The sequence below is a fragment of the Etheostoma cragini genome, chromosome 8 (assembly GCF_013103735.1).
Source record: "Etheostoma cragini isolate CJK2018 chromosome 8, CSU_Ecrag_1.0, whole genome shotgun sequence".
Taxonomy (NCBI): Eukaryota; Metazoa; Chordata; class Actinopteri; order Perciformes; family Percidae; genus Etheostoma; species Etheostoma cragini.
Genome location: NC_048414.1, coordinates 24477402 through 24490793, shown reverse-complemented (window position 1 = coordinate 24490793; position 13392 = coordinate 24477402). Strand labels below are relative to the sequence as shown.

General features: G+C 39.1%; 1 protein-coding gene across 3 annotated transcripts in view; it reads right to left on the bottom strand.

Annotated features, from left to right (window-relative positions):
• LOC117948617 (synaptic vesicle glycoprotein 2B-like) overlaps positions 1-13392 on the bottom strand; it is a 71324-nt gene that overhangs the window by 28285 nt on the left and 29647 nt on the right. For all 3 annotated transcript variants that reach the window (XR_004657501.1, XM_034878365.1, XM_034878366.1), the window contains 6 exons: positions 10865-11045; positions 8578-8729; positions 6777-6910; positions 5119-5208; positions 3500-3613; positions 2418-2506 (listed from right to left, as the gene is read on the bottom strand). Coding sequence is in view for 2 of the 3 variants with exons in the window: in XM_034878365.1 (XP_034734256.1) it covers positions 2418-2506; positions 3500-3613; positions 5119-5208; positions 6777-6910; positions 8578-8729; positions 10865-11045 (760 nt within the window). In the remaining variant the exon portion in view is untranslated. The remainder of the gene's footprint in view (positions 1-2417; positions 2507-3499; positions 3614-5118; positions 5209-6776; positions 6911-8577; positions 8730-10864; positions 11046-13392) is intronic.

Genomic DNA, 13392 nt, shown 5'->3' with positions numbered 1-13392 from the left:
CTTTTAAGCTCTCGCGGGCCACATAAAATGACATGACGGGCCACATCTGGCCCGCGGGCCTTGAGTTTGACACATGTGGTCTATAGGATAAAATCTGTGTAAGTATATGTCAGGTTGTGTCCTTTATTCTAGTGCTACTGTGTTAAAAAGGTGAACCGTTAGAAATTCAGGGCAAAAGGAGATGAATTTTATCTCTATTTGTTTTAATTTTATCATTAAAAAAGCTCATGAAGTTGTCACTACTCAGAGCTATAGGAAGAGATGGCTCAGTAGAGCTGTGACTATCTGTCATTCTGGCCACAGTGCTGAAAAGAAACCTTATTGTTGTTTTCTTCTATTAGTAATGACTAATTTCTGAGGGCCTTCCTATCCATTTTTCTTGCCAATCTAAACAAGATTCTTCCACTTTGGTTGAATGCCATTTACTTTCAAGTTTTTACGAGATTTGTTTTCATTTGCAAGTTTGTGAGTTATAACAAGGTGCTGGTTTCCTTTGCTTCAACATCTTCTTGTTGAGAGGGGCAACAAATTCGAGCAACAGAGTCTAAAGTCGTCCAGAGCAAGGTTGTAGCAACGTCCACAAAGTTATTAATTTGGGAGGGACTAAAGTTAACATAATGGGCCTCTGTTATATTAAAGCATGACATTGAGTAAAATGTTGTTGAAATATCTTCCTTTAATTTAGAGGATAGGCATCTAGTGTAGAAGCTTTTGTCTAATTCTGCTGTAATATTATTAAATCCTTAATTTTAATGCCATATACCAGCACAAGGGTGAGGGTGTGGTTAAAACAGTGTGTGTCCTTATGCACACTCTTACTGAAATGTCCCAATACTAGGGACTGGCTGAAAATAACCTACTTTCAGCAGCAGCAGCCACGCTTTTCACAGGTGCAACATACAAAGACTTGGTTGACTGGGCCGGACTATTCAATCTTCAGCTACCCCAAAAAACAGATTCTACAACATACGAGTTGAGTTACCTCATTCGTGTCATCATTCATGCAGGAAAGCATTATTAAAGCCAGACTAATAGATTTGGGTTTCAAGACCCACCACAAGTGAGTCCAACATGCAGCAGTGTTATTTAATGGAAGCTTTTGACTGTTTTAAAAGAAGAATTTTTAGAGCTGATAACAGTACAGTTTTAAAGTACAGCCTTCAAAACTGTCTGTTGGAGAATAGCTCCATGTAGTGTTTTCAAAGGGGACTGTATTGAGAAGCAATTCATAGACCCTGCATCTGTTAAAAAAGGAGCTATAGAACCTCACCCTAAAAAGAGAAACTGGGGCACCCTTTCTTGAGCCAGACCTGGGAGATCACTGGTGAGCATCTGGGGGACAGGCATTGACCCATGAACTAAACTCCTGGAGAGCGGTTGGACTCTGGCCTTCGAAAATTACCCAGGGGGAGAGACGCCGAGCAGGTGTGTGGATACTTCTAAGCACCTAGCTGAGTGCTGCTGTTTTGGAGTTTTCTATCTCCTTTTATGCTATTATGAGTTGTTGAGAGCAAGTCACCAACTGCTGTTTGTGCTTATGCACCAAACAGCCAAACTATAGTTTTGCTGGGGTACTTCAAACCTCACAGGGTCAATGATGGAAAAACCTGGAGAGGGATGATTGGCAGGAGAAGCCTGCCAGATCTGGGACTGAGTCGTGTTTTGTTGTTGAACTACTCTGCTAGTAATGGATCGGCCATAACAAATACCATGTTCGAGCTTGGGTAATCAATTAGTGTACTTGGTACAGGAACACCATAGGCCAAAGATCAATGATCGACTTCATGGACATAACACAAGCTCTGTGGCTGAAGGTCTCAAGACACTCAGGTGAAGAGAGGAGCAGAGTTGTCAACTGATCCTTGTCTGGGGGTTAGTTGGATCAGATAGCGGGGGAGGCTGCCAGGAAGATCTGGTAAACCCAACATGTAATGACGTGAACAGGGAATGTCTGGCTAAGGCCCTTGTCTTCAACTTCCACCTCAGGAAGAATTCTTCCCAGAGTCAAACTGTCATGAGATTGTTAATACAAGCAGCATAGATTAGTTTTCTCTGTAGAGTGGCTAATCTCACCCTGAGAGATAAGGTTAGGAGCTCAGATGTACCCAGGGGGCTCGTCGTAGAGACACTACTTTTTAGCATCAAAAGGGGCCATGCGAGGTGGTTGGGACATCTGATCAAGTCGCTCCTGGACACCTTACTTTAGAGGTTTTCCAGGCAGTGAGGGATTGTATATCTATATTTGTCTGGACTGCTTTGCTTAGATGCCTGCCATGTAACTGCAGAATGCCTGGTTGAAATCTTAAATGATGTCACACGTTATTCCCTTCTGATTCCCCATGATATCTGTCAAAATTGCTGTCTGCTGTTCATTATAAACTTGGGTGACGATGTAATACATGACATTGTAAACTTACCTGAACGCCATGCAGAACCAGATGATGGCCATAAAGAGTGTGGCAAGCCTCAGCTCTGCAGAGAGGAGTGATGCTATGTTCCTCAACACCTGCAACAAACATATACCAGTGAACCAAAGTGTTAGTTCACCAAGTAGCCCTGCAAGTAGTATGAGTACATCACTACATCAGTACCATATCTTATATAAAAACATGCATGTTAACTTTTTCTGTACCACTTTCTGGTTGGACCAGGTCGTAAGTCCTACTTATCTCACACCTCACAAGCCAAAATCCCAAACCAGTGTCTTCTACCTTGATTACTGAATTTAAATCAAGACCCAAAAATAGCAATGTTAACTGATTCCACAATCCCAGCATCTACTGTTTAGTACAGTCCATCACTAGGGAAACACATTTTTTAATACTGTGTTGTGCACAAAAAACAAGAAAAGAGTACAAAACCCACATCCACACCCTGCGTCCTAACCACAGTCTAAGGGCGTTTTCACACCTATAGTTTGTTTGCTTTGGTCCGAATCAGTTGGTGAGTTTGTAAACTTGGATCGATTTGCCCTTGGTCGGTTTGGTTTGGTTTGGTTTCACACTAGCAAAAATCCAAGTGTACCAAAATGCACAATTACAAATCCCGGAAGAACATCCACTACTTTTATTGGTAGGATGTTTCTTGGGGCGGAAACTAGAAAGTAAATACAGGAACAAGGTTGTGTGTTCTGAGTAGTGCATATGTCTTGCATCTCCATGGCCAAACTAGCTCATTTCATTAAAATTATCAGACATTGTTTTGTGAGGGACATTACTATATCTGCTCTGCTCACCGAGACTTTGCTGGAGTTTGATTAACAGCGTACCGAGACCACCTCTTCAAGCAGGTCTCGGTACGCTTGCTTGGTTCGTTCTGGTGCAAACTAGAGTTTGATTGCCGCGTTCACACCTGCTCAAAACGAACCGCACCAGGGGACAAACAAACTCTAGTTTGATTCAACCGAACTAAAGGCTGTTGGTGTGAAAACGCCCTTAACCATTGTGCCAACATGTTTCCAGCTCCAATCTCTTCTAGTATTTGGTGTATTCCCACATACCAGTTTACAGAGTGTTAGTGAGCGTACAGCCCATCGTTGTACAGGTGTTCCTGTAGCACTCTGAATTTCTATAAACTCATCCTCTGCTGTTTTAGGAGCCTTGATGTGAGTCACCTGTAAAGATAAAAGAGAAAGAACATTTAACACTTAACACAGTCTGTATTCTTTTGTTATTGCTGATGGGCCATTGACATCTCTACATCGCTGTGTTAATCTATGTGACTTAGTTTTAGCATTTATAGTTGTTTCTCCATCTCTCCTGTGAGAAGTGCTTCTGTCAGTATTATAATCAATATAAATATAATCAAAAATAATACAAATTTAAAACACTAGTGTTTTATTTAAATAAGTCACATAAAGAACATCAACAATCCTGATGTTAAATCATATAGCCCACCCATGAGACCTCTCTTTGTGATCAAATATTTTTTATTATACAATAACAAACAATGCACTGAGACATAAGAATGCATTCCAGGACAAAAAAACACAGAGAGGAAAGATGAGGAGGGAATGGGGTCTGCAGCTTATCATTAAGACACACACAAACAAACAAACAAAAGACATTGACAGAGAGACAGACATAAGACATACAGGACCAGACACATGCAGACAGAAGGAGGCTAAAGCATACGTCTACATCATGGATTTCAAGGATTTAGCAATGTTGAGTCAAGAGTCCCAAGTCTTTTCTGGTGCCTAATTTATGCATGAACTTCATATGTATGACATTTAAAAAGGAAAGGGTCCATAGACGAATAGACAAGTCATGAGGTAGTTTCCAGCGTGTTGCAATCATTTTCTTAGCAGCTGTAAGTCCAGCAAATACAGTATGTTTTTGAATTTTAGAGAGCAGGGGTCCGTTTCAGAAAAGCATGTTTTAATGTGTGAAAACTCCGAATTTGTTGATGAGGGAAACTCTAGGAGGGAGGTTAATCCAACCTAAGAGAGAGGGATAACTCCATTTGTTAAATGCATGTATAAAAAAAAAAAAACACAGGGCACACTATAAACGTTATTGTTCCAAAAATGGCTGCTGATGGTCTGGATTGCGTGACACTTCTGGAATCTTAGACCATAGATCATGCCAGTTAAAATCAATGCTCAGGTCTTGAGCCTTGAGACAATACCACAGGTTTTTGGCTGCTCAGTAAATAGTTTCCGGAGAGGATGGATGGGCAGAGATCTCTGCCAGGGGACACCATATGCCTTGATTGCTCATCTTAATTGAAGGTAAAAGAAAAAAGAGCAACGTGTTTTGTAAGTCTGAAAAGATAAAAAGCCAACCTCATTTAAAAAATTAAAAAAAGATAATGGAACAGTGACTACAAATGGCACTCGTAGTAGTTCATTTCATACCAGGGCACTGCAAGGCGTTACAAGGTGTAGCATGGCAAAGCAGAGCATAGGTGGACGTAGAGGGATGCAGCAGGATGCAGCAGGACACTGCAGGGCATTGCAGAGCGTTTTTTACTATAATTTCTAAACAAATTTATGAGAAAAAATGCATTTTAAACCAATTAACCACTGACCACTGTAAAGTGTGAGTTTAACTCTTTGTAGCTGTGTGCATTGCAACTGTTATATGCATATTAGATACTATAGCTAGACATACTCACAGTAAAGACTTTTTCTGGCTGACCCTTGGCCCTCCAGTTGGTGTCATGGACCTGCTTCAGGATCATCCACGCCTCATCATGCTTGGCATTCTGTTCAACACACAAAGAAACCCATGGGCACATGCAAACAATAATGCAACTAATTAGCAAAGTCATCACCCACAAATGAATAAACGGCCAGCGGTTTGTTTCTTTGTTTCCCTCTACGAGTCCTGTATGCACACATTTGTTTCCACTCTCTTACCACTGTCAGTTAGAAGCAGTAAGCACTGAACTTAGGGTTTAGAAAGTGGTGGCAGCACCTTTTTTGTCAAGGAACCACTTCTGTTCTGTTGTTTAATAGTCTTCCAGGCAAGGTAATTGCACATAAAAGTGATTTAGTTTGTGTACGGTCGTAGTGGAAATGCATGAACAAAGATTTATCCTAAGGTGTGTTTACAACAGAACAAATAGTAGTCATTATGGCAAGACTAGGTTCGCTCATAAATGAATGGAAAACTACTTATAGAAAAAGGTATTAAGGAGGTGATTTCCTGATTCATGGCTAGACCAAATACCTTACAGAAGACAGCAACCTGAGTGCAATGATGTTTTAAAAATACAGTAGCTGTGTTTGAAACCGCTCCCTCATTAACTCACTCACCATTCCCTATGGAGTGTTAATAAATAGTGTACTAAATAGGGATGACCAAACAAAATTTCAGACGCTCACTGAAATCACATCAATGCGTGGTTTGCATCAGGAGATGCGCCCATAGTTTGTGTAGAGGCTAAACAGATTTTACATGAAGGTTGTGTAAATGTTAATGATCCAGGTGCAAATGGAAACAAAAGGTTTCTTTAGGATTTTTTTTGGGTGCGCCCAGCATCAATTAGACAAACAAAAACAAAAAATACTTCTAATACATTCCTGAAAAAAACTGAGCTCCCGGGAAGAAATTAAAATGTTCTATATTCTAAAGTCTGCTCCCTTTCTCCTTTGCAGTTTTGACTTCTGCTTCTTCTTCTGTGCGGTACGTTGCAATGTGGTATACAGGAGTAAAATGTAGGGTACAATGTATTTACACTCCAATTAGCAGTGCATTGTGGGTATTTTATAACTGACTATACAGTGAAGGAAATTAACCATGGAGAATTCAAACACCACTACAAAATGGGCAACAAACTGTATAGGGCACTATTTCCGTTATAGGGAACGGTTTCAAATACAACTTGTGTCTCAAGTGGATAAGTTGGCACACTGTTCTTTCCTGCTTTTCTTTACGGTGTAGAATTATTACATTAGTCTATTTTCAACTTAAAACCTACAATTTTAGTAACACCATATTTGAAAACTATATTGCATTATGAAGGCATTCATAGTGAATTATAATTATATAATTATAATCATTCCCCACTGAGTACTGCCATAGCAATACTGTGGTATTAGCATGGTATTCATGGGAAATAGAACCTGTAACATCTGTAAATGTGTAATACATTGTTGATTTGTTCAACCTCATGGAGGTCCTGTGTTATTTAGTTGGTATGGTTCAGGTTTAATGAAGCCCTCAGAAGCCTTTAAACTCGGAACTGCTAGTCCTTTACGGCTTCCGATTGTTAGACGACCTGATTGAGTCCACCTCTTAATGTCGTGTATACCATATCTGCCGTCTCACCTCCAGGAGGAAGCGGGGACTTTCCGGCATGAAGGTAAGTCCAACCAGAGAGGCAATCGCAGGAAGAGCCGCAACCAGGACAAACACCCGCCAACTGTGGAACTGGAACTCTGTGCCCATGCTGAACCCCCAGCCTACACACACACACACACAGCACACACACACACACAATTACATATGAACATTTGTCAATATTCCAATTGATTCATTATCCTTATTCGTTCTTAAAAAAAAAAGAATACAAGCCAATTAACAAAAGGTCCTTTTAAACTCTATTTCAAGAATTTGTAGTGCATTGCCTTAAACAGAGGTCTACAACTACGGTCCAATAAAGAATAAAAGGCTCTCCATACCACACAGATGTTTTACGTTGTTTTGGCTGATATTTTGGTTGATCTCTGCTGAAGTTAAAGATAGGCAGAGCAATGGAGAAAGTTGTGTGAGGTCATTGGACCCAATGCACTACTGATAAAGCTCTAAATAGCCAGAACATTGATGGATGGAGGGATGGATGGAGGAATGGAGGGATTGATCAGAAATACAAATTTTCCCTGACCACACTGTAGAGATGTACATAAAAAGAGCCAAATTCTCTGCTGTTAAAGCCCAGTGGAGAAATGGATGTTTTTTCCCTGAGCAACCTCTTGTCACTGAAAAGAACCACCAACAACGTGTCTTACTCGTGTACAGAGATGTCCTCTTTTCTTCAAGAAATGGTACCATAAAAGAAATCTCTAGACTAATTTACAGATAACCTAGTTGCATTGGATGTGAATGTTACCCGCCTGCTCAGAACAGTTCAGGTCAACGTGCAGAGGGTGTATATTCCAGACACAGCACCCCTCCTGTACTCCACTTCTCTTGTTGTAAAATTGAATCAAACTTACTTTTTATAATATTTTGGTCACTGTATTTGGTAAAGAATATGTGTATTCCTTCTAATCCCACCCAATCCAAGTGGGCCCCGGGTCGCCATTGTACTGGGCAAGATGTATTGCTAACTGTGCCAAAAGCAAAGTACTACTTGTTATAGCATTTAAAAACACTATGTATTTCTGGAGGATTAAAGAAAACAACCACATTGTGTGTGTTTAGGGAATAGATTTTTTTTTTTACTGAAACTAAACTAAAAATAAACTGTGTATCTCATACACTTTTAAATCAGAGGCTGTGGACAGGAGGACTCCCAGAGACCCGGCCTGTGTGGACCCCTGATCTCCATGATTTACCATCAGTTACCATTGTAGGATATTGATATAGGAACAGTTGTATGGTGCAATGTTGCACATATCAGATTCCAACTTTGCAAAGTGAAGTGCATTTTTGCCCTTTGTCTCCAAATGGTTAAATCATTCTTTAGCAACCAAGTCTGGTTCCTGAAAATGTTAAGACAGAGCATTTTCAATATATTTAACAAGGCATGCAGGGTCTTTTTTGCAGTTAGGAAAACATCAGACATGAACAAAATGTATACGTCTCAGTGGCAGTAAACAAAACAAACAGTGACATGTGTTCTATTGTGAGAGCTCAACAAGACATTTAGGTTTGATAAACTATTAATTTAGTTTATTTATGTGTTTTGTTAAGTTTAAAAATTCTAGTTATTCTATCAAGAGTTAATATATCAGTTATGGAAGTCTCTTTAATTCCAGTGACTCCACATGGGGTCCAACCCTATGGTTGATAAAACTATATGTGACAAAACTAAATTACTATGTTGTAATGACCCACTTTCCTCACAAGCAGCAGTATAGGAACGCTGAATAGTGTTCTGTCTAACTGACCTGTTTTAAGGTCTTACCGTATCTGGGTATGATTCCCCAGGCAGTGAACGAAGCGTAAATCCCACCAATCATCCAAAACATGCACAACCAGGACAGATGCTCTCCTCGCTTGTCCATTTGAAGAAATTCGGAGAAGTACGAGTACACGATCGGCACTGTGCCACCAATTCTTAGGGTAGAGAGGGACAATGAGAAAGTAATGGAAGGGAAAAAGAGAGTTACTAGTACAATTAACAAAAAAAATCAACATTACACTTAATGGAGAAATATTTACTCAAACATGTAAGATGAATATGTTTTTAAGTGCATTAAAGCTGCTCCCTTTGAGATTAATTAATTGACCACTGCGCCAAAAGATGTATATACAGTATACTGTATACAGTATATATATATATATATATATATATATATATGTACATATATACATACACAATATATATGCTTTTTCATTGTAAACAAACATCCACTTACTGTCTTTCTTTGAAATTGTTTCTATGGCAGAACAATTATTCCTAAATCAAACATTATAACAAGGAACACTTTGATGTTGTTACTCGGAAAAGCATAGTTAAGATGCTTTAGTTGTAACATTCTGCCTCATTTTTCCCCCTCTTCAGCTACATTTCCACTTCCTCAAAACCATTTACTATACCAGATGCCCTCAAACCTTTTTATCAGACAACGTCATTCACGTGCTGGACCTCGACAAAAATGTACGTAAACCTAACCAACAAAGGCAACAAGTACCAGCCAATCAAAGGCAAAGTAGGCCAGGAAATTCCTTTAAAACACAAATTTGCAACCTAGACCTAAATCTGCCTGGTGGTCAGCTTGTCAACCAGTATGGAACATGCCTGCCACCTACCTGGGAAAATTTGCTTATAACATGCCTGCAGCACACACTAAAAAGCATTAATATTCTAACATGTTGGTGCATATGTGTTACATGCAGCAGAGCGTGTATGGATGACGAATTCTATCTACTGATGAGGTAAGCAGTGCTGTGGTGCAAATTTCTAGTGGTTGGGTATCACATTCATTACGCTGTGCTGTGTATGTGCCCTCATTCCTGAGCCACTGTGGCTCCCTGTTGACTAAAGTTCTTCTCAGATGGAACACTCTGCTGTGTCTCCACAATAAACCCCTTACATATGCAAATTGATTGAGGGGAGCTGGACTTCTTTTTTGATTTCCATATTAAAAAGCTGTATTAATTGCCAAAAACAGTATAATGAAGTTCTGGAAAGACCATTTGAATAAAGAGCAAAGCTGCAATGGGAAATCTTGAAACATTGGTGCCTCTGACAGCAACATATGACTCTAGCACATTCTTTGAGGTGAAAGTGTACTGCACATAACATTATTTTGCAGGTTTAAACCAAACCAAAACTTTCTTGTAATAAATGATCCACAGTCAGCATGAGAAGGTAACGTCCTGTCGTTTTTTGGAAAGCTGGGAGTTTTCAGGACTTGAGTCATTACTATAACATTCTGTAGACTGGTTATCAAACGTTTTTATACTCAAACTCTGACTATGTTAGGACAAAAATGTGTGATTCAACAGCAGAATTATTATTATACATTCATATTTATGTATTATATAGCCTATGACCTTGATATTTCTAAAATCCTAGCTTCAGCCCTGTCTACAGTTAGTTGCTGACTCCAGCAATGTCTGGACAGAGAGCTATACTCAGTGCAAAAATACAGGAGGATAGAAATGCATTGTCTCACGTGGAGAAGGTGGGATACCCTTGCTCAATAAAGCTACAATTTAAAAGAAATATGGTTGTAAAGATAAAGATGTTAAGCTCCTGAAAACTACACATTTTAGAATGTTCAGTTGACAGAAACACAAACACAGGAAGTTTTGAGCTTGTATTAGCATTATAATGTCTAAACACATTTAACAGGACAAACTGGGGCAGATCAAAAAAGAAGGAAGCTTCATACTAAAATATTTCCAAATAACCTTATGTAACAGAGAGAATTAGACTCTAAAATGACTCTAAAATTAGGTTACTTCAAATGATGCCTTGGTATCCTCTTCAAACTTCAAAAGTGACTGAGCAATGGTGCAACGTCATTACTCACTCAATAAGTCAGGGAGAGTTTTTCCAATTCATTAGTCTGGCCTTGCTTTGCTGGAGTTCAGCAAAAACAGTTGGAAGTGGAAATAAATCTGTCACTACTGTGTGTGTGTGTGTGTGTGTGTGTGTGTGTGTGTGTGTGTGTGTGTGTGTGTGTGTGTGTGTGTGTGACAGTGTGTGTGTGTGTGTTTGTGTGTGTGTGTATAAGTGTTACCCAACGCCAGACAGCAGCCTGAAGAAGAGGAAGAAGCCGTAGCCTTGCGCGAACGAAGACAGGAAGACAAAGACACAGTTTATTGCTAGTGCCACAACCAGGCAGCGCCGACGACCAACTTTGTCTGCCAGACCCCCCCACACGAATGCTCCTACCATCATGCCCAGAAAGACGGTCAAACCTGCACAGAGGGAGAGAAATAGAAATTCCCTGTGGGTTCAAAAAGGTCACATCATGTATTAACAAAATCATTAGATAACATTTATTCAGCTGTTGACAACCTTTGTATAGTCAGGTTTGCTCAAAAACTTATTTGGGGGAAATTTATAATGCTTTGTAATAATATACTAATACTAATATGTACTATAAACAAGGTCAAGAATATTTCCAGATTGCTTGTCAGCTGCATGCCATTTGCCATGGGCTTGATGGTGTTCCTCTTCTAGTTTGATTGAATGCTACCATCCTTTTCTGGATTTACTAGATTAGCTTGTGTTGCACCCTTGAGCAGACCATGTCTCCGGTTAGGCAACTTAATTCTGTAGAGTGCTGTATTTCTTGTTTTTAGTTTTTTCTTACAATATGACAAAATTCAATTAATTGGACCTAGCCCTTAGGAGAGCCGTGCTGAAATGCTGTACTGTTACTTTTCAAGGTCAGGGAAAAGAGTATTGATCACTCTTGCTGAGTCATAGTCTTGTCGAAAACATTGCTCTGGACCAAACCAAGGTAATGTGGGCGAATGGAGGAGGTGTGAGAAAAGTTATTTATTGTCTGTAAAAGCCTGCTGCTGAGTGTGGTGGTCAAGTTAGGAGAAGGTTTTGGAAGGTTTATTGATGGTAATCTGAAAGAAGGACTGCCCATTGTAAATTCTGTTTAGTGTAGCAGCTAATGTATCTTATGTTGAAGTTTCTTCTGGTCACCAGTAGAGGCTTTAAAGCTACATATGGTAACTTTTATGTTAAAAAAAAACTTTTTTGCTCAAACTGTCACTATGTCATCAAACAGTATGTATGTATCAAATAATCTATGGAAAAATCACGTCCTCTGCCTCCTCCTAGCACAATGAAAACAACAAATAAGAGCATTATCTTTCACATGATTTTTCAAAAAATACACACACACACTACCGGTCACTCACAAAATTCCATTGGACTACATTATAGACAGAATCCCATCTGAGATCAGTTGCCTTGTTTTTTTTAACACGGGCAGCAGTTTCCAGATTACATTATGTGTTTACATAATTGCAAAAGGGTTGTTTAATGTTTTCTTAGTTAGTTTTTTAAAATATCAGATTAGTAAACAAAATGAGCATTTGGAACATTGGATGAATGGTTGCTGATAATGGGAAATGTAGATATTGCATTAAAGATCAGCCACCCACCAAGATCAGCTGGTATCCTGTCTATAATGGAGTGAAATGGAAATTTGTAAGTGACCCCAAACTTTTGACCGGGAGTGTACATTTTTTTTATAATGTGTAATAATAAAGCAGTTAATGTGCTAACTGCTATCCCTGCTCAACTAGCATCTCTGAACGCAAGGCTCGTCTCTACCAGATCGGTCAAGCTAAGGTGCAAAACAAATTCAAGCAGGGCTGCATGATTTTGGCCAAAAAGATAATCAAAATTATTTTGATAAATATTGAGATCACAATTAATTATCACGATTATTTGTCGATTTTAACCAAAACTAATTTTGTTGTCACATAAAGCTGTTATAAATAGCATCCATATTGTGTTAGAGATCTTCTACAACTAGTCCAAGACTAAAAATGATATCTCTATTTTTCGTCTGAATGGAGATACACAGAGATGGCAAAAGTACTCACTTCCCATACTCAAGTAGAAGTACAGATAACTGTGTTAAAAAATACTCAGGTAAAAGTACTGAGTTAACGTCTTTACTCAAGTAAAAGTAACAAAGTAGCCTTGTGAATGACAAAACTACCTGGACCAGACAGATGTTACTAGAGAGCACACTGAGAAACTACAGTGGACATGGAAAAACGGCTCTTTATATGTCATTACCTACATTTTAAATGGCTGTCTGCCAATACGCCTAAAACATATAGTTTATTTATTGTGACAGTGACTGGGACTCCAGGTTAATAAGATTCTGACCGAGTAGCAAAATAGGAATTCAAGTGTGATTTTGTGGGAAGTCTGTGTATATTCCCATCCTATTAGATTTAATTTGGTATTGATGACGCAAAAATAATAACTAACTCCAGTGCAATTGTTTGAAATTTAGTGAGGATTAGATTGGGACTGGATTTAAAGCTGATTCTGGTTTCCAACTTTGGCCCAGGTGTGTTTGTTAACACACGGACGGAGACAACTTCTCTCTGTTGATGCTTTATCAAATCATGCATCATTAGATATAACCAATCTGTCTTTATTAACAGGCTATGTACCACAGCAATTTAAAGTAATTAAACCTCTTCTAAAAAAGCCAAACCTTGATCCAGATGTTTTAGCCAACTATAGACCTATATCTAACCTTCCATTTCTCTCTAAGATTCT